At 41.1% G+C, this 22,756-nt stretch overlaps 1 protein-coding gene across 2 annotated transcripts in view; it reads right to left on the reverse strand.

Moving 5' to 3' along the window:
* Positions 1-22,756, reverse strand: part of WNK3 (WNK lysine deficient protein kinase 3) — a 221,358-nt gene that overhangs the window by 37,520 nt on the left and 161,082 nt on the right. For both annotated transcript variants that reach the window (XM_036930857.2, XM_036930856.2), the window contains exon 20: positions 21,415-21,626. In XM_036930857.2, the coding sequence (XP_036786752.2) occupies positions 21,415-21,626 (212 nt within the window). The remainder of the gene's footprint in view (positions 1-21,414; positions 21,627-22,756) is intronic.

Raw genomic sequence — 22,756 nt, forward strand, 5'->3', positions numbered from 1 at the left:
AACACATTCTTCTTAAGAGCACATGGAACATTTTCAAGAATGGATCATATTCTAGGCCACAAAAAGAGCCTCAGTGAATTCAGTATGATGGAAATTGTACCAACAGGCTTGTCAGACCATAAAGTTATGAAACTAGAGATAAATTACACAAAGAAAACAAAGAAGCCTACAAACACAAGGAAGCTTTACAGCATGAAACTAAATAATCAATGGATCAATGACCAAATAAAAACTGGATCAAGCAATATATGGAGACAAATGACAATAACTCAACACCATAAAAATCTGTGGGATTCAGCAAAGGCCGTGCTAAGAGGGAAGTATACTGTAATACAGACTTACCTCAGGAAAGAACAATCCCATATGAACAGTCTGAACTCACAAGTAATCAAACTAGATAGAGATGAACAAATGAGGCCCAACGTCAGTAGAAGAAGGGACATAATAAAGATTAGAGCATAAGTAAATAAAATTGAGAACAAATAAATAAAATATAACAACAACAATCAAACAAAATAAAGCAACAGCAAACCTTGGAAGGGAAGAGTATAGAAGAATCTGATATAGAGTTGCTGCAATATATTATCTGTAACATCCAGTTTTCATCACAAAATTAAGAGACATGCAGAGAAACAGTAAAACATGCCACATATACAGAAAGAAGGAGCCAACATAAAAAATCCTGAAAGGAACCTTGGTTTTGACCTTAGTAGACAAAGCCTTTAAAATCAGCTATTACAAATGTATTCAAACAACTTAAGGAAACTATGCCTAAAAAAACTTAAAGTATAACAATGTCTCATACAAAATAGAGAATAACTATAAAGAGAAATATTTTTTTCAAAGTCTGGAATTGCAAGGTACAATAACTGAAATGAAAAATTCACTAGAGGAGCTCAATAACAGATCTGAGTGGGATAAAGAAAGAATCAGCCAAGATGCGTTAATGGAGAAATCCACTCTCAGGAAAACAGAAAGAAAAAATAAAAAAATAAAATGAACAGAGCCTCAGACTCTGGAATACCATCAAGAATGACAAGACATGATTAATGGGAGTCCAAAAAGTTGAAGAGAAAGGAGCAGAAAAATATCAATGAGATCCATACCCACACATCTCATAATTAAATACTTGAAAGTCAGTGTGTCTGGGTTTGGATCTCATTGAGTTTATTCTAGAGAAATAAGAAAAAGAAAAGGAAATGAAACTCAAAGTAAATAGAAGGAAAAAGTAATAAAGATTACAGTGAGAAAATAATGAAATAGAGAAAAGCAATGAAAAGCATCAATGAAACCAAAAGCTGGTTCTTTGGAAAGATCAACAAAATGACAAACCTTTAACTTGAGTGACCAGGAAAAAAGAGAGTAGACTCAAATTATTAAAATAAAAAATGAATGTGAGGATATCACTACAGATGTTACAGAAATAAAAAGAGTATACTATGAACAACTGTATAGAAACAAATTACATAACATAGAGGAAAGATGGAAGGGCCAGATATTTATAAAATCACAAAGACTGACTCAAAAAAGAGAAATCTTAATACACCTATATAATAAGCAAAGAGGTGAATTAGTATTTTAAAAACTTTCAACATATAAAATCAAGACACAAAAGGCATTACTGTTTAATTCTACCAAATATTTAAGGAAGACTTAACACAAATCCTTTATAAATCCTTCTAAAAAACAGGACACACAAAAAAAACAGAAAAAGACTTGAACAGGCACTTTACCAAACAGGATAACATTATAATATTCAACATCACTAACCATTAGGGAAATGAAAATTAAAAACACCATGTTAAACCACCACAAACCTATTAGATTGGCTAAAATAAAGAACAGTGATAATCCCAAAGGCTGAAGAGCATTCAGAGAAACTGGAAATCTCATACATTGCTAAGGGAATGGAAAATAATACACATGGTTGGGAAAACAGTTTCCAAGTTTCATAAAGATTTTAAATATACATATCATATAACTCAGCAATCTTCTCGGCATTTTATCCAAGTGAACAAATACTTATTTTCACCCCAAAATATATACATTAATATTTACAGTAGCATTATTTGTAAAATTTGAAACTGAAAATAACCCAATGGTCCTTCAACAGGTAAATGGGTAAGCAAGTTGTGATACATTAATACCATGGAATATTAATCACGAATAAAAAGTAACAAGCTATTATAACACAAAATAACTTGAAGACATCAAAGACAATGTTTTGAGTCAAAAAGCCAGTCTCAAAAGGCATGTTTTAAATTATTAGATGAAACATCGCTGGCTATGGTAATTAGAAATTGGTGGGTTACTGTACATGCCAGATAATTAGCTTTTTATTGCTGAGGCAGGCATTTCAAAGACATCCACTTTGAATCAGCATATTGCGAGCTACAAACTAGATAAAGAGGCTGTCCCACCCACGAAGCTCCCCATTAATTAACAAAGGTAATTGATCTAGTTGACCTAGGTAACTAACTGACCATTTGATTGACTCTGCGTTTCTCTTCACAAGATTAAACTCCTGCTCTTATGTCTTAAATTCATTAATAGTGAACCTCAAAGCCCTAGACACCTTAACCTTGACTCCCAATGTGGGAAAGTTGGGGTTGCTATGGCCAGGATCCTCACTGAACTTAAACCACCTGATGATGTAAATGGACTGTTTATAGGCTACCGCTAACATACCTTTAGGCAACAAGCTATTATCGCACTATACAGAGAGCTCCGCCCAGTGCTCTGGGCAGAGGCAGAGATGCTAGTGCTTGACCTACCACCAGGAGAACAAGCCGGGTAAGAAAACCTTTCAACCCAAAGAAGGTTTTGCTGTCAATTTCATTGGACATATTGAATCCATAGCGAACTTGCCTGGGGCTGAAACCCATTGGCAAGACAATTGGCAAAGTTGGCGGGGTTCATTGTTGACTAAGGAAAAAGGCTGCACTTATGGCAGGGGTGCTTCAGCAGGCTGCCCCTGTGAATGGGGAGACAGTGGATTGTCCCCCAATAGGTATGTGGTCTGAGGTGGCTTGCTTCATAGAGGACTGGGCCCCAACTTAGGACTGGAGGCAAGTGGAGGTGATACCTGAGCCATAAGGGGTAGCCCTTGATATAGTAAGTAGGTCTTTTGAGACAGAGTGCCCATGAGCCTGTGGGGACTGTGGGTTGGCTCCTTCTCACAGAATGAAAATAGGCTACAGAACAGAAGGACATGCTCCTGAAAAAGACCAAAGAAATGGTGGCACGAGAATGCAAGCTGCAAACTTCTATGGATTCCTTGAAGAAGGAAATGGCATTGACACGAGAGGAGGCAGCATGAGAACACCAGAAGCAAAGTGCCATTGAAGAGGTAAAAGAGTCTTTACAGAATAAGATGGCAGTGCAGCTGGGTGCTCTGAAGGAGGAAAAGGCCATGAAGGAAAAAGATGAACTCCTGAGAGAAGTACAGGGGAGGGGGCAGGAGAACACTAGCTGCAAAGCAATGAGGTGAAGGTAAGAGAGCTGGTGAAGACTGGGCTAGCATTGCTGCGAGGCATGTTAGAAAATGTAAAGGTTGTAACCAGAGGAGGCACTCAGGGGAGGGGAGAGAAAGGTGCCATCAGCCCCAGAAATGGAGGAGCTGGAGAAGGATGAAGGGGTGGTGCCAGAGGCACAGCCGCCTTCTGTATTGAAAGCATGCCCAGTGGTTGTAAAAAAAATAAAGACCCAGCAGCTAAAAGTTCCCCAAGGAGAGGAGCAGCCCACTCCCCAGGGCGTGGAGCACTCTATGCTCCAACCCTATACTCAGGTTGAGCTGGTGGATTTGGTCTCGCAGTTTAGGCAGAAGCCCTCGGAGTCAATATCAGCTTGGTTCTTGCATCTGTGGGACTTAGGGGTGGATGGAAATCTTCTGTTGAAATCAGAGAAGGGAAAGCTGCCTTGCATGACAGTGCAGCCTGCCTTGAGGCAGCGATTACAAAATACACATCAGACCTCAGAGAGTCACTCCCTCAATTGCCTTATGACTGCACTTTGTGCTGTGTGGCCCAGTGCCGGTGATCTACTATCCTCTCCTCTTAGATGGCTTATGTATGCTGAGCTCCAACGGGTGTTATGAGAGCTAGGCATAAGAAATGCCATCTATAGTTCAGAGAATTATGGCCCAGATGAAGAGATTTTCACTACTGGGATGAGAGACACTGTGTTTCAAATGGCTCCCACATCCCTTTTTGGGTCTGTAGTGACCATTCTTTCCCCTCACTTAGGGCATCCCATTAGCAAGGTGACATGTACAAGTACCAGACATAGGGGAGGCTGAAGCAATGAAAACACGGAAAGAAATAAGATCTACTACTCACAAGAAGAATTTAAAGGGCCCCATGAAGGTCATGAGGATCCAAATGTGGGTTGATTTAATACTGGCAGGAGCAGATGGAAGGAAATTAGACGGGAAGTCAAATAGGATCTTACTAGAGCTATGGCAACAACTGAAACCAGAACAGTTCCAGCATTTAAGACCAAAGAGGCAGAGGTCAGAGACAGAGCCACAAGTCCAGCCTGTTTGTTTGCAAGACTTCCTGCTGAAGAGGGAGCCAACCTCACTTGGGCACACAGAGGAAGATGATTGGGGAACATGGTTTGACTGAGGGGGAGGTCGAGGTATCTGCCCTGAGGGACCAGGGAAGAACTGAAAGCCACATGTTGAAATAGTATCCATTGGTCCCCAGCGAACATACAACCTGTCCTGGCTCTAGTGGGCACACAGATTGAATGCTCACTGATTCATGGTAATCCTGAGTGGTTCCAAGACCCCCACTATCATAGATAGATATGTGGGTAAGGGTATCAGAGTGAAACAAGCCCAAATCCCTTTGGGAATAGGGCGTCTCTCCCCAAAGAGTATACTGTGTATGTATCTCCTATCCCTGAGTATATTTTGGAGATTGCTATCCTGCAGGGTCTATGGTTGCAGACCACTGCAGGTGAGTTCAGACTGAGAGTACGTGTAGTGAAGGCACTTCTGAGGGGACATGCTAGGCACCCACCCATAGCTTTGTCTGTGCCTTGGTGGGTGACTAATACCAAAGAATACAGACTGCCTGGAGGGCATAAAGAGATTGGAGAAACTCTCCAGAAGCTGGAAAAGGTGGGTATTATAAAGCCCACCCATAGTCCTTTCAATTCCCCAGTGTGGCCAGTAAAAAAGCCAGATGGCTCCTGGTGTATGACTGTGGATTATAGAGAACTGAATAAAGTCATACCCCCTATTAATGCTGCTGTCCCCTCTATTGCAGGCTTGATGGATACCCTTAACCATGAACTAGGAACATACCATTATGTGGTAGATCTTGCTAAAGCATTCTTTTCTATTGACATTCAGCAGGAAAGTCAGGAACAGTTTGCCTTCACATGGGAAGGACGGCAATGGACTTCCACCGTCCTTCCACAGGGATACCTCCACAGCCCCACCATCTGTCATGGACTTGTAGCCCAGGACTTGGCTACATGGGAGAAACTGCCAATGGTGCGACTGTACCATTATATTGATGATGTCATGCTCATGTCCAATTCTCTTTCAGATCTAGAAGATGCAGCATCTAGACTGCTGCAACATTTACAGGAGAAAGAATGGGCTGTGAACCGTACCAAGGTTCAGGGACCTGGTTTGCCTGTCAAATTGTTGAGGGTTGTCTGGTCAGGTAAGACCAAAGTTATACCAGAAGCAGTTGTAGATATAGTCCAGGCCTTTCCGACCCCTACAACTGTAGCACTAGCACAGGAGTTTCTGGGTCTTCTAGGCTCCTGGAGAGTGGTTATCCTGCACTGGGCACAAATTCTGAAGCCCTTATACTGGAAAGTATGAAAGGGCATCAGGTGGGACTGGGATGAGATGTGCATCTTCCTTTACTATAGCAAAACGAGCAGTCAAGGCCGTGCAGGCCTTGAGTGTGATAGACCCATCAAGGCCCTGTGAGCTGGACGTTCATGTGACTGAAGACGGTTATGGCTGGGGTCTCTGGCAGCGGCTTGAACCTATTGGATTCTGGTCAGAACTCTGAAAAGGGGCAAAGGTACGATATGCTTTGATAGAAAAACAACTGGCTGCCATGTATCACGCCTTACTCTTTACAGAACTCATCATTGGAATGGCCGTGATAAACATAATAACCACCTATCACATCTTGGGGTGGGTACGAGACTGGATCCAAAAGCAAGGAGTGGTGTGGCACAAACGCCCACACTAGCCAAGTGGGGTGCTTACCTACAGCAGCATAGTACCCTCTCTAGTTGCCCCTTGAGTGAAGAACTCCAATGCTTATTTGGGCTGGTGACACTTACTAGTGAAGAGCAGGAAGAACCTGCTTTGAACCATTAGTAGAAGAGTCCCTATCGGGAGGGAAGAGCCCCTATACCCAAAGATGCATTGTACATAGACGGCTCCAGCCACAGGCAGCCCTCAAAATGGAGGGCCATAGTTTTCCATCCTAAGACTGAGACAATGTAGATGAAAGATGGTTAGGGGAAGAGCAGCCAATGGGCAGAGTTGTGGGCTGTGGGGCTTATGATCAACCAGGAGCCCTCTCCTATAGTCGTGTGTACTGACAGCTGGGCTGTCTGTTGGGGCTTGACCCTTTGGCTAAGAACCTGGTACCATGCCAACTGGCTGGTTGGTCACCGACACCTTTGGGGGCAAGAATTGTGGGAAGACTTATGGGTCTGTGTTCAGACTAAAATAATTATGGTCTACCAGATGACAGGTCATTTGCCACTGGCATCCCCAGGAAATGAAGCAGATAAATTGGCCCAGATACATTGCTTAGAAGGAAAGCCTACCTCTGGTGTAGCCCAATGGTTATATCACCATTTGTTGCATGCGGGGCAAAAGACAATGTGGGCTGTAGCCCATTGGTGAGGCTTGTCTTTGACCTTTGAGGAAGTTAGTAAAGCCTGGCAAGAGAGTGTTCTGTGCTCCAAAATGGACTTACACCGAGTTCCACAGAAACACGGGACAATAGCTAAGGGGCCTATACACCTCGTCAGGTGGCAGATAGACTGTACTGGGACTTTACCTGTGTCAGAAGGATATCAGTGTGCCATGACTTGTGTGGACACAGCTACTGGACTTCTGGTTGCTTTTCCAACCCATTGTGCAGACCAGCAGGTGACCAAAAGAGGCCTGGAGCATCTCTCTGCCTCCTACAGCTGACCACAGGTAATTGAGAGTGATCAGGGCACCCATTTTACTGGATATACACTTCAAGAATGGGTGCAACAGCTGGGAATCAAATGGAAGTTTCATGTGCCATACAATCCTACCACAGCAGGCATGACAGAGAGGCACAATGGCTTGTTAAAATCTGGACTAAAGTCAGATACCAATAGTCTGTGGGGATGGTCATTCTGCTTATGGACCATGCTATGGCATTTGAACGAGGTGTTGAAAGGGAGCCTTGAGCCCCGTATACATGTTAACACATATGGCTGCCTCCCCTATACAACTGCAAGTACAAACCAAGGAAGAATCACTGAAGCTGAGGCTTCACCACGAGGATAACATCTTGCTACCAGCACCAACTGCACTAAACACCGGAGACTCCATTGAGTGGACATGGCCTTGGACCTTTCTACACATGGACCAATGATAGCTGGCTCTCCTGGCACCTTGGGGACGAGGCCTGGAAGCTGGCCTCCTGTGTATTCCTAGAATAACAGCAGAGTGGCCCCCAAAGGTCACTGTATTATATCCTGAACAGCCAGAAGATAGGAGCATCTTATGGGGGAGTTTTGTTTTGTCATTATGGCTAGCGCATGCACCTCCAGCAGCACTATATATACACCCTTCAGTAACGCACATGAGAAAAGGAGTAAAAGTATGGTATACTAGACCTGGAAGGGACCCCCTTCCTGCTACAGTCCTATCACAGGACCACTCTCTTGCATGCATCCTACCTGATGGACGAGATTTGCCTATGTTGGTGTCTTTGAAACATGTGTCTTATCACCCCTAAGGTCTTTGTGAATTGGGAACTTCCTCTGGCTTGAGGATTATTATAATTTTTGTTATTAGGAACCTCCTCTCACTTGAGGATTATTATAATTTTCGTTACCTGTATCAAAATCTTGTTTTATCTTAATTTTTGTTATTATCTCTAAGTTGTTGTTATCCTTTGTTGGTATTGTGGAATCTGGTTACAGTGCTCCAGCTTTCTCACACAGGGCCATTGCAGAAGATTGAAAGCATGTAGTCTGTAAGGCTAGAATCCTGGAGGCATGGAGTGTGGTGAAGTTGGGGTTCCTATGGCCAGGATCTCACTGAACTTAAACCACCTGATGATGTAACTGGCCTGTTGCTGGGCGAGCGCTTCCACACCTTTAAGCAAAAAACTATTATTACACTATACAGAGAGCTCGGCCCAGTGCTCTGGGCAGAGGCCGAGATGGTAGTGCTGCCAGGAGAACAAACCAGGCAATAAACCCTTTCACCCCAAAGATGTTTTGCTATCAATTTCTTTGGTCACATTGAATCCATAGTGAACTTGCACAGGGCTGAAACCCATTGGGAAGATACCCAATAAACACTCTCTCATACTCTCTCTCCCTCTCTCTCTCTACCTGTGACCTCTTGCAGTTGGACCCCAGGCATAGCATGTACCCTTCAGGACCTATGAATAATAAGCCTTGTTTTTTAAAGTTTCCTGATGATTTTTGCTGAGGTGCATCTTGTAATCATAAGAACCACAAGAGCTAGTCCAGCCACAACACTAGTTCCAGGTGGCAGAATGTCTGTCGGGGAACCCCACAAATAGCACAGGCCCAGGTTCACACCCCCAGATATTCCTAGCTGATACCATCACCATCAATCGGCTGAGAAACAAAACCTGACTGGAGAATACCCAATAGGCCAGACAATGGCCTCTTAACCATTTCCTGGCATGAACAAGATGAGCAAAGTCAATCAAAGTTTGTCTCTGGAATTTGACCAAGGCCAGTTAAGAGGGGATCTGACAGTGAAAAAATGCTTTAGGGTCATCACAAAACTAAGCCACCTGAAAGTTAAAGTTCTTGGGATACAGAAACTACATCAAAAGAATAAGACATTTGGGAGAAGAAAGATGGCCGAGTAGGAAGGCAAGGCAGAAACTTCTTCCCACACATACACCAAGGAAGCAACTACAGCAAATACAAATAAACCAGAAAACAACCTGATGACTGAGGAACAGACCCACCTACACTTGGTGAAGAAGAGAAGACTACACAGAGAAGGGTAACGTGGCAGAGCCATATTCAAGTGGGACCCAAAAACTTCCCCCATCTCAGCCCACAGGTGGGATGAAGAGAAAATGGAGGAGGGAGGGGATAAGTGATCAGAAACTCTACACACCTGGCCCTAGAAATCTGCTCTGGGAACATGGGTACACAGAGCATTGGGTTCTGGTGATTAGTGGGACTGGAAACCAAGGAAAGTTGGAGCATGCTGGAAGGCTGAGAATCCAGCCACCTGTGCAAGATAGACATGCTTCTTAGGTTGTGCTCAGGCCCAAAAGAAAGGCAGCACCTTAAAAGAACTGACAGCAGTGGGAGGGTTGCCAGAACAGTAAGCATTGGATAAAGCTCTCTCTACAGCAGAAAGTGCAGGTGGATGACATTTTTCCAACCCTCCCTCAGCCCAAGAGGTCAGACACTCATAGGAACCCCAAATGCTCCACCCACACCCCGCCCCAGTGGTAGCCCAGCACTCAAGTGCTTCCCTGCAACCACGCTACTTGGCCCTTCAGTGTCCACCTTTGCTGCCTGATAGGGAGAGGGAGGATTTCACATTTTTCTCATCCCTGTCTAGCCTGATTAGAGAGGTGCCTGAAGGAGCCAGCTGCAGGTGCTCCTTCCTCCTCACAAGCGGCCCAGCCAAGTGCCATGAGACTGCACGACTAGCCACACTACAAGCATGGCCCAGAGCCATGCCATGGTCCTACCCACTCCATTAACACAGCAGCCCTGCCATTACTGCAGGACAGGCAGAGGGCAGCCCCATCAACAGTGAGCCCAGCAGAAGCACTGCTGCTTTGATCACAAAGGGCTGGGTGAGGCAAACATCGCTGCAGGGGATTTAGATAGGCCACTGCCTGTAGACAGACAGAAAGGCAGCCCAACCGATTGCCCATCAACAGCAACTGGGGCTCCACTGCAAAGGAGAACCATGCACTGACAGTAAAGAGTCTTGAGCATCTGGGCACCACCAGATTACTCACAAACCCATTACTCTCTAGACCAGGAAGCATAGTGGACCCATCAATACAAAAGAAGAAATACAGAAACCCTGACAAAATGAGGAGGCAGAGGAATATGTTCCAAACACATCAACAGATAAGACACCAGAAAGAGGATTAAATGAAACAGAGATCACCAGTCTTCTTGACAAAGATTTCAAAGTAACAGTTGTAAATATGCTCACTGATCTGTAGAAAAGTATTGAAGATCTCAGGGAAGATGTCAACAAAAAAGAAGAGTTGAAAAACATTCACTCAGAACTGAATAATATAGTAACTGAAATGAAATATACAATGGAGAGACTGAATAAACGATTGCTGCAAGTAGAGGAGACAATCAATAAAATGGAAATTGAAGAACAGGAAAACAATGAAGATGAGGAACAGAGAGAAAAAAGATTCTTTAGGATTGAAAGAATACTGAGAGCTGTATAACAACTCCAAATGAAACAATATTCACATAATAATGGTACCAGAAGGAAAACAGAGAGACAAAGGGAAAGAAAGTCTCTTTGTGGAAATAACTGTTGAAAACTTCCCCTGTCTGGGGATCGAAACAGATACAGGTCATATATCACATATATCACAGATACAGATCAGGTCATAGAAGAGCAGAGTCCCTAATAAGGGAATCCCAGGAAGACAACACAAAGATGTATAATAAATAAAATGACAAAGAATAAGGATAAGGAGAGTACTGAAAGCACCCAGAGAGAGAAAAGAGATGACTTATAGAGAAATCCTATCAGGCTATCAGCAGACATCTCAGCAGAAATGTTACAGGACAGAAGGGAGTAACATGAAATATTTAAGGTATTGAAACAAAAGGGCTTTCAAACAAGAATTCTCTAATCAGTGAGATTATCATTCAAATTTGAAGGAGATATTAAACATTTCCCAGATAATAAAAGACCAATGGAATCTATAAACACTAAAATAGCATTATAAGATAGGTTAAAGGGACATTTGTAGATGGAAATGTTTCTAAACCAAAATACTTTTCACCAGTGAAAAACCCACAGTAAACGTAGTAGACAAATTACTTATGAAGCAAGTAGAAAATTAAAACAAACAAGAGTTGTAAAACCAACTATACAAAAAAAATCAGTCAAGGAATACACAGAAAAAAATGCAGATTATGTCATCTACACATAAAATGTGGAGGAGGACGAAGAAGAAAAAAGAAGTACTGTAGATGCTGTTTGAAATGGAGCAATCAACAACTTAATATAATCTTATATAGTTATGAAACTATTCTTGAACCTCATGGTAACCACAACCCTAAAGCCTATAACAGATACAAAAAAAAAATTAAATAAAAGAATCACAACACTAAAGAAAATCATCAAATAACAAGATAAGAGTATAAGAGAGGAAGAAAGGAACAGGTGTAACTATAAAAAAAAAGAAAATAATTAACAAAATGGCAATATGTACATACCTCTACCTTAAATGTAAATGAAATGAATACACCACACAAAAGACATATGGTGGCAGAATGCACAAAGAAACAGGACCCATCTATTTGGTGCCTACAAGATACTCATTTCAGATGCAGACTTACACAGACATAATGTTAAGGGATGGAAAAAGATATTTCATTCAAACGATAGGGAGAGAAAAGCAGGAGTAGCAATACTTATATTAGACAAAACAGACTCTGAAACAAAGAAAGTAAGATGGGACAAAGAAGGACATTACATAATTGAAGGAGCCAGTCCAACCAGAGTATATAACCATTATATAAGAGGATCATAATATGTAAAACAAATGCTAACAGAATTAAATGGGGAAATATACTCCAACACATTCATTTTAAGAGACTTTTACAAACCATTTACATCAACAGACAGATCAACCAGACAGAAAATAAGTAAGAAAACAGAGGCACTGAAAATCACATTAGATCAGATGAACTTAACAAATTTTTATAGACAATTTGACCCAAAAGCAGCAGGATACACATTTTTCTCAAGTGTATGTGGAATGTTTTCCAGAATAGATCACCTACTAGGCCACTAAAAGAGCCTCAATTAATTTAAAAAATGATGAAATTGTATCAAGCAACTTCTCAGACCACAATGGTATGAAAATAAAAATAAATAACACAAAGAAAACAAAAAAGCTCACAAACACATGTAGGCTAAATAACATGCTTCAAAAGTAATCAACGGATTAATGAACAAATTGAAACAGATCAAGCAATACATAGAGACAAATGAAAACAAATATACAACAATCCAAACTTTGTAAGACCAGCACAAAAGTGTTTCCAAGAGGAAAGTACATAGCAATGCAGGTTGACTTCAAGGAAGAAGAACAACCTCAAATAAACAGTCTAAATTAACAATTAAAGAAACTAGAAAAAGGAGAACAAATAAAACATAAAGTTAGTAGAAGGAGGGACATAATAGATATCAGAGCAGAAATAGAGAAAAGTAAAACAAAAGAAATAATCAATGAAATGAAGAGCTGGTTCTTTGAAAAGACAGACAAAATAGACCAACCTCTAGCCAGACTTACCAAGAAAAAAAAGATCAGTACACAGAGCATGATCTAGGAGGATTAAACAACATGGCAGCATGGGAAGTGAGGCAGAAACCTCCTCCCAAAACTACATGTAACATGAAAATGCAGTAAATGCAACTAATCTTGAAAGAGCGATGAGAAAGAAGACTGCAACAGACAACCTACATCTGGGGAAAAGAGAAGTCTGCACGGAAAAGGGTAAAGTACCAAAGCTGTGATCTGGTGGAACCCAGGTGATCCCCACACACGAACTCACTGGCAGGAGGAAGAGAAATACAGCAGGGAGGGAGTAGAAGCCCAGAATGGCTAAGTACCCAACCCTGGAGATCTACACCAGAAGCACAAACCCATATTACATGGTACTCTGGAGATTAGATGGGTTGGAAGGCAAAGACAGGAGGAATACTCAGACTGAGATTCCAGCGGCTTGTGGAGAATAGGTACCTACCACCGGCCAGTCTGGGACAAATGAGAGGCGGGTGCCTTGAAAGAATTCCCAACAGCAAGGGGGCTGCTTAAGTGGCAAGGATTCAACAGAACTTGCAGCTCAGGAGAAAGGACAGGTGGGCAAAACTGCCTCAGCACACTCAGCCCAACAGGTTGGGAATTTTCACAAGCTTCACACGGTCCATCTGGCTGACTGGCAATGTAGAGCTGAGGCCTCCCACTGTGAGATGCAGCCTGCTGATCCTTCCGGCCCCAGCCATTGGCAGCTACAAAGCATAACGTAGAGGCTCGTCCTTGTGTGCTTGGCCCACTGTACCTAGCAGTGGGGGCAGGCACTGGCACAGTGCACCTGCGACCCCCACCATTGCTCAAAGGACTGGGCAGTACCAGAGGGTAGAGCTTCTGGGCACGAGAAGGCACTGCCTACAGTTATTATTCCATAGTAATTACTGGAAATATGAAATAGCAAAAGAACTTGGCACAAACCAAAATCCCTCAAACACCAGAAAGAGAGCTAAGTGAAACAGAAATCACCAATATTCCTGATAAAGATTTCAAAATAAAATCATAAACAGATTTCCAAATTAAAGATGGTGGCATGAGAGGTGAGACAAAAACTCCCCCCAAAACCACATATAATATGAACATACAGTGAATGCAACTAATCCACAAAGAGGAACATGAAAGAAGGCTGTACCAGACTACATACACCTGGAGAAAAGAGCAGACCTCACAAAACAGGGTAACATACCAAAGTCTTGATCTGGCGGGACCCAAGCCCACACCCCACCCCAGCTCACTGGTGGGAGGAAGAGAAATGGAGCAGGGAGGGGGTGGAAGCCTAGGACTGCTGAACACACAGCCCTGGAGATCTGCTTTGGGAGCATGAACCTATACTGCATGGTGCTCTGGAGATAAATGGGGTTGGAAAGCTAAGAAAGATGGAATACTTGGAGAGACTGAGAATCCAGCTGCTTGTGGAAAACAGGATCCATATCTGGCTGCTCTGGGACAAAAGAAAAGTGGGCAGGCTGAGAGACTTCCTAACAAGGGAGCCCTTAGCAAGAGGGTTGCTAAAGGGGCAAGGATTGCACAGAGCTTACTGCTCAGGAGAAAGGACAGGTAGACAAAATTGTCCGGGTACACTCTACCCAGCAGGTTTGGAGCTTAAACAATCGTCAGGTGCTCTATCCCTCTGGCTGGCTATGCAGCAGGTAGCTCTGAGAGATTTCCTAACAGTGAGAGAATGTTAAAGGGGCAAGGATTGTACAGAACTTGCTGCACAGGAGAAAGGAAAGGTGGACAAAATTGACTGGGCGCACTCTTCCCAGATGGTTGGGAACCTTCAGGAGCTTCAAGAGCTCCACCCACCTGGCTGGCTACTCACCTCTGAGGCTCTGGACCATTCCTCCTGGCTTGCCCATACTGGCCTGCAAGCCTGAAGTAACTGCCATGGCGACAGGCCAGCGAGAGGAAGGCACTGCCTATGGAAGCTACAAATGCAAAGCAAAGAGGCTTACACCTCTGTGCTTGGCCCACTAGTTCTGACAGTGGAGAAAGGCACAGGAGCTAGGGAACAGGAAATAGCTCTTTCATCCCAAGACACACCAGCACCACTCCGCCGCGGCCCTCAACATCACTCCAGGGACTGAGCAGCTCCAGAAGTAGAGATTCTGGGCACTAAAGAGCACCACATACAAATACAAAATGTCAAAGGAACCTGGTTCAAACCAAAATCCCACAAACACTAGAAAAAGGCCCAAGTGAACATGAACTCATCAATCTTACTGAAAGAGAATTCAAAATAAAAATCATAAACATACTCATGGAAGTACAGAAAAATATTAAAAATCTCATGGATGAATTTAGAACGGAGATTCAATATTGAGAAATTATCTGAAATGAGACATACAACTGAGGGATTTAAAAGCAGATTAGATGTAGAAGAAGAGATGGTAAATGGAATAGAAATTAGAGAAGAGGAATACAAAGAAGCAGAGGCACAGAGAGAAAAAAGGATCTCTAGGAATAAAAGTATATTGAGAGAACTGTGTGGCCAATCCAAACGGAACAATATTCTAATTATAGGGGTACCAGAGGAAGAAGAGAGAGAAAAAGGGATAGAAAGTTTCTCTGAGGAGGTAATGGATGAGAATGTCCCCAGTCTGGGGAAAGAAATAGTCTCTCAGGCCATGGAGGTGCAAACATCTCCCAACACAAGGGACCCAAGGATGACAACACCAAGACATACAATAATTAAAATGGCAAAGATCAAGGAAAAGGACAGACTTTTAAAAGCAGCCACAGAGAGAAAAAAGATCACATACAAAGGAAAACCCATCAGGATATCATCAGACTTCTCAGCAGAAACCTTACAGGCCAGAAGGAAGTGGCATGATATATTTAATGCAATGAAACAGAAAGGCCTCGAACTAAGAATACTCTACAGGGCAAGTTTATCATTTAACTTTGAAGGAGGGATTAAACAACTTGCAAATAAGCAAAAGCCCAGAGAATTTACGTCCCAAAAACTGTCTATACAGTGTATTTGGAGGGACTGCTATAGACGGAAGGGTTCCTAAGGCTAAATAGCTGTCCCCACAGGAAATAAAACCACAGTAAAGAGAGTAGACAAATTAATTACTAAGAAGATGCAAAACCAAATCAACAACCCCCAAAGTCAGTCAAGGAAAAGAAAAGGCGTACAGAATATGATACCTAATATATAAAGAATGAAGGAAGAAGATAAAGGAGGGAAAAAAAAGAACCTTCAGGTTGTGTTTGTACAGCATACTAAGTGAGTTAAATTAAGACTGTTAGTAAGGGAATTACCCTGGAAGTTTTGGTAAGCAAGAATCTAAAGCCTGCAATTGCAATAAGTATATACCTATCGAAATCACCCTAAATATAAATGGTCTGAAAGCACAAATCAAAAGACATAGAAGGCGGAGCCAAGATGGCAGCGTGAGTAGGACAGTGGGAATCTCCTCCCAAAAACATATATTTTTAAAAATACAACAAATACAACTAAACCTAAAAGAGAGACCAGAAGATACAGGAGTGCGGGAAACTAGCAAAACAGGACAGCAAAACCTGCGAGCGGGACCCTGCAGCCAGCGCCACTGGGACAAAGAAAAGCGAGTGGTTTTTAAAAGTCTTAAAGGGACAGGGACCCCACAGCTGGACAGAAATGTCCCGAGACACGTCACCAAGCAGCAGGGAATCCCGGGGAACTCTGGGCACCCTAACCACCTGGGCAGCAGCACAGCTCTGAGACCCCTCACAACGATAAACAGCCCCCCAGCCCATTCCCCCTCTGGTGCAGCCCTGCCATAGCAGAGCAGCTGCCTGAGGCTTGCCACGCCCACAACAAGGGAGCTTCCTCCACAGCGGCTGGGCAAGAAACAGAGACCCAGTCTACGTGCAACTGCCCAACACATGCCACTAGGGGTCGCCGTTGTCCCAGGAAAGAAAGGTCAGGAGCAAGTGGAAAGGCTCTTGGTTCTACCAGCTGCCAGACGAGCCAACAACATACCACTGCATCTATCAACATGAAAAGGCAGAAAAACTTGATCCAGACAAGACTAACCCAGACATCCTCCACATCCTCCCCGGAGAAGAAATCTGGGGAGACAGATATAACCAAACTTCCTGAAAAAGAATTCAAAATAAAAGTCATAACCATGCTGATGGACTTGCAGAGAAAGGGTGGGAAAAAGGGGGCATTACAATTAGCATGTATAATGTGGAGGGGGTACGGGGCGGCCTCTATAACACAGAGAAGACAAGTAGTGATTTTATAGCATCTTACTACACTGATGGACAGTGACAGTTAAGGGGTATGTGTGGGGGACTTGGTGAAGGAGGGAGCCTGGTAAACATAGTGTTCTTCATGTAATTGTAGATTTATGATAGCAAAAAAAAAAGAAGACACAGAGTCATTGAATGGATAAAAAAAGAAGACCCATCTATACGCTGCCTACAAGAGAGTCTCTTCAAACCCAAAGACATAGACAGACTAAATGTGAAGTGTTTGAAAAAGATATTTCATGCAACTAACAGGGAGAAAAAAGCAGGCATTGCAGAACTTGTATCAGACGAAATAGACTTCAAAACAAAGAAAGTAACAAGAGACAAAGAAGGACATTATACAATTATAAAGGGGACACTCCAACAAGAGGATATAACCATTATTAATATCTATGCACCCAACACAGGAGCACCTACCTATGTGAAACAAATACTAACAGAACTGAAGGGGGAAACAGAATGCAATGCTTTCATTTTAGGAGACTTCAACACTCCACTCACTCCAAAAGACAGATGAACCAGACAGAAAATAAGTAAGGAGACAAAGTCACTGAACAACAGATTAGAACACTTGGACCTAACAGACATCTACAGAACACTCCACCCAAAAGCAGCAAGATACACATTCTTCTCAAGTGCAGATGGAACATTTTCAAGAATGGATCATATACTAGGCCACAAAAAGAGCCTTAGTAAATTCAAAAGATTGAAATTTTACCAACCAGCTTCTCAGACCACAAAGATATGAAAGTATAAATAAATTATGCAAAGTAAATGAAAAAGCCCACAAACACATGGAGGCTTAACAACATGTTCCAAAAGAATCAATGGATCAATGACCAAATAATAACAGAGATCAAGAAATATATGGAGACAAATGACAACAATAACTCAACACCCCAAAATCGGTGGAAAGCACGGAAGGCCATTCTAAGAGGAAAGTATATAGCAATACCGGCCTGCCTCAAGAAAGAAAAGCAATCCCAAATGAACAGTCTGCACCCACAATTAATGAAACCAGAAAAAGAAGAACAAATGAGGCCCAGAGTCAGTAGAAGGAGAGACATAATAAAGATCAGAGTGGGAATAAATAAAATTGAGAAGAATAAAACAATAGAAAGAATCAATGAAAACAGTAGCTGGTTCTCCGGGAAAATAAACACAATAGATGAACCCCTAGCCAGACTTATCAAGAAAAACAGAGAATGTACACACATAAACAGAATCAGAAATGAGAAAGGAAGAATCACTATGGACAGCACTGAAATATAAAGAATTATTAGAGAACACCATGAAAAATTATATGCTAACAAATTGTATAACCCAGAAGTACATAGCTTTCTAGAAAAATACAAACTTCAAGACTAACCCAGGAAGAAACAGAAATTCTGAACAAACGAAATACTAGCAATGAATTGAACTTGTAATAAAAAAACTAAAGAACAAAATTCCTGACCCAGATGTTTTCACTGCTGAATTTTATCAAACATTTAGAGAAGATCTAATACCCATCCACCTTAAAGTTTTCCAAAAAGTAGAGGAGGAGAGAATACTTGCATACTCATTGTTTGATGCCAGCATCACTCTAATACCAAAAACAAAGACACCACAAAAAAAGAAAATCACAGACCAATATCCATGATGAACATAGATGCAAAAATCCTCAACAGTATATTAGCAAACCAAATTCAAAAATACATCAAAAAGATCATCCATCATGAACAAGTGGGATTTATTCCAGGAATCCAAGGATGGTACAATATTCAAAAATCCATCAACATTATGCACTACATCAACAAAAAGGACAAAAATCACATGATAATCTCCATAGATGCTCAAGAAGCATTCAACAAAATTCAACATCTATTCATTATAAAACTTTACGAAATGGGTATGGAGGGCAAGTACCTCAGCATAATAAAGGCCATATATGACAAACCCATAGCCAACATACTTAACAGCGAAAAGCTGAAAGCTTTTACTCTAAGATTGGGAACAAGACAACGATGCCCACTTTCCCCACTTTCATTCAACATAGTACTGGAGGTCTTAGCCACGGCAATCAGACTACAGAAAGAAATGAAATTCATCAAGATTGGTAACAACAAAGTTAAACTGTCACTTTTGCAGGTGACATGATGTTGTAAATGAAAAACCCTAAAGAATCCACCCCAAAAATGGATATTAGGTCTTTTCTAATTCAGAACTAATAATTGAACACAGCAAAGTTGCAGGATAGAAAATCAACACACAGAAATCCACAGCATTCCTATATACTAACGACCTAGAAGAAAGAGAAATCAGGAAAAGAATTCCATTTATAGTTGCATCAAAAAGAACAAAATACCTAGGAATAAAACTAACCAAGGAAGTGAAAGACCTATACCCTGAAAACTACAAGACACTAATGAGATAAATTAAAGAAGATACCAACAAACGGAAACACATCCCATGTTCATAGATAGAAAGAATTAATATTGTCAAAATGGCCATCCTGCCTAAAGCAATGTACAGATTCAATGCAATTCCTATCAAAATACCAACAGCATTCTTCAACGAACTAGAGCAAATAGTTCTAAAATTCATATGGAACCACAAAAGACCCCGAATAGCCAAAGCAATCCTGAGAAGGAAGAACAAAGCTTGGGGCATTATGCTCCCCAACTTCAATCTCTACTACAAAGCCACAGTAATCAAGACAATTTGATAGTGGTACAAGAACAGACCCATAGATCAATGCAACAGAATAGACAGACCAGATATAAACCCATGCACATATGGTCAATTAATATACGATAAAGGAGCCATGGATATACAAGGGGAAAAGACAGCCTCTTCAATAAATGGTGTTGGGAAACTAGACAGATACGTGAAAGAGAATGAAACTGGATTATTGTCTAACTCCATACACAAAAGTAAACTCAAAATGGACTAAATACCTGAATAGGAGTCATGAAACCATACTACTCTTAGAGTAAACTGGCAAAAATCTCTTGAACATAAATATGAGCAGTTTTTTCCAGGACACATCTCTTCAGGCAAGGGGAACAAAATTTTAAAAAATGAACAAGTGGGTAACTGTTGAGCCACTGTGTTGTATAGTTGAAATCAAGATAAGATGTGTATCAACAATAGTTCAATTAAAAGAAGAGTAAGTCAGTTGGGAACAAAAAAAGAAAATAAAAGTACAGCAATTAGTGCATTAAACTGGAGGTTCACATGCTTCTGCTATTAAACTCCCAAAGCTGTCCTCATACCCTGCAGTTCTAACTTTATGAGTATAATCAAAATAAAGTTCCACTTCTTGAGTTCTGTATTACTTTATTGTTGCTGTAACTGATTACCACAGATTAGTGCCTTAAAATAGTAGAAACTTACTATCTTAAAATTCTTATAGTTCTGTAGCTTAGAAGTTCAACATGGGTCTCATACAGCTACAATCAAGGTGTTGGCAGTGCTGTGTTCCTTCTGGGAGCTCTAGAGGAGATCGGTTCCCCAACCTTTTCTAGCTTTTAGGGGCTGTGGAGTGGCCCTCTTCCTCCATCTTCAACACCAGCAATATTGCATCTCTCTGACAGTGTTTCTCTCCTCACATCTTTTCTCTGACTCTGTCTTCTGAGTCCCTCTTCTACTTTAAAGGACCTTTGTGATTACATTGGGCCCACCTACATAATCCAAAATAATCTGCCTATTTTAAAGTCAGTTGATTAGCAACCTTGATTCCATCTATAACCTCAATTCCCCTTTGCCATATAACCGAACCTAGCCACAGGTTTCCAGGTATTTGTCCATGGACATCTTAGGGGGTCCATTATTCTGCATACCACAAATTTTATTGAGATCTCACCTATATCCTTACAGTTCACCCTCAACCCCCACCTTGACTATGCACCTGTAACCAAGGAAGTCTGACCTGATTAACAGTTCCTTATTAGTTAAGTAGAGACTGATACTCTTTTTTTCAAAATCAAAGAAGTACATTTTTCTAATATTCTCATAAATAATAAAGATCTCTTACATCAGATAGAACATGACTGTGTTTTTATGATTTTCTTTGTTAGCAACAAACGCTGAATGTTAGTCAACCAGTTCCTTTTGAATACTCACATTTTAAAAACTCTTTGGGGGACTGAAATTGAGTTTCAGGTGTTTGTTTTCCAAATGAAAACATAAAAGACACCCATCTGTTCTCCAAAATATTTTCTCTATCCTTACCATTATTTCATAACAAAAAATTTAACACCAAAAAGGTACAAAAGAATCTCAGAATAATCTGCACTTATTTAAATCATCTTAAGCTTAATAATTATAGTATCATTTATTATTTTTCTAATTTTGCTAATATTTGACCAGTTTATTTTAATCATGTCTAAGATTGATTTACCTGTAGCAGCTGCACCTCTGTCCACATGTGTCAAGGACTGGGGGCGGCTGCGAAGTTTGCTTTTGAAAGATCTTGGTCTGCGTGGTGATGAAGGTAGCAGAGGAATCTCTGATGATTGGATTTTGCTATCTTTAATTGCCCGAAGGCGTTCATAGAGCTCCTGCAGCTCCTTATTCTGCTGGGTTTGAAGATTTACCACCTCCTGAATGTGTCTGAATAAAAATCATGCAGAATGCACTTTAATGGCACTGGCACCATACAGATGAGCTGAGAAACTACACCAGTACAAGTAAAGTTAAACAAGGAATTTAGATTAAGAACGTGGAAATACAGACTATTTTCACAATTTTAGGATGGGATATGCCTTCCTAAGTATAACATTAAGCTAATCAGACATAAAGAAAAGGTGAACAAATTTACAACAAATTTCTAAAACTCCAACAGAGTGAAGAAAGACAAACAAAATCTAAAGTCACATAGTACTGAAAATATTTTCTTTATTGTATGTTGCAAGTATCAACAGGAAGAAAATATTTGCAACATACAGAAGGTTAACATTCAGAATATATAGTTCCTAAAAATCAGTAAGAAAAAAAGCAATGACATTATAGAAAAAAGGGGGAAAAAAATGAAAAGGTGACTCCAAAGAGGAGGAAATACAAGTAACCAATAAATATGAGATGATGTGCAACCTAACTATCAATTAGAAGAAAACAATTATTTTATTTTCAAGCTATCTGATTGGAATAGAACTAAAAGGATCAATAATACCTAATCAAATGTTGTTAAGAAGTGGGAAATAGGCAATTTCACATATTTTTGTTTGGTGTGTAAAAGCTACACTGGACAATCTTAGAGGTATCTATCAATATGAAATTAAAATATATATACATTTCAACCCAAATATGTATGTAAAAATAAGTATGTAACAATATGAGTGTTCAGTTCAACATCATTCACATAAGCAAAACATGGGATAGAACTGAAATGTCCATTAAGGAGAGAATGGAAGCACTATACCTCTTCCCCTATACCTTGCCATCTGACTGTTCCTGAGTTGTATCTTTTTATAACAAACTGACAATATAGTAAGTAAACCATTTTCCTGAATTCTGTGAGCCACTCTAGCAAATTAATCAAACCGCAGGAGGGGTTTATGGGAACGTTTGATTTATAACAGGCTGGTCAGAAGCATAGATAGTACTAACTGGACTTGTGATTGGCATCTAAAGGGGGGACAGTCTTGTGGGACTAAGCCCTTAATCTGTGGGAGCTGATGCTGTCTTTGTAGTTTTCAGTCATAAAAATGTTCAAATTATCAAAATGTCACCAATCCTTAAAT

The sequence above is a fragment of the Manis pentadactyla genome, chromosome X (assembly GCF_030020395.1).
Source record: "Manis pentadactyla isolate mManPen7 chromosome X, mManPen7.hap1, whole genome shotgun sequence".
Classification (NCBI taxonomy): domain Eukaryota; kingdom Metazoa; phylum Chordata; class Mammalia; order Pholidota; family Manidae; genus Manis; species Manis pentadactyla.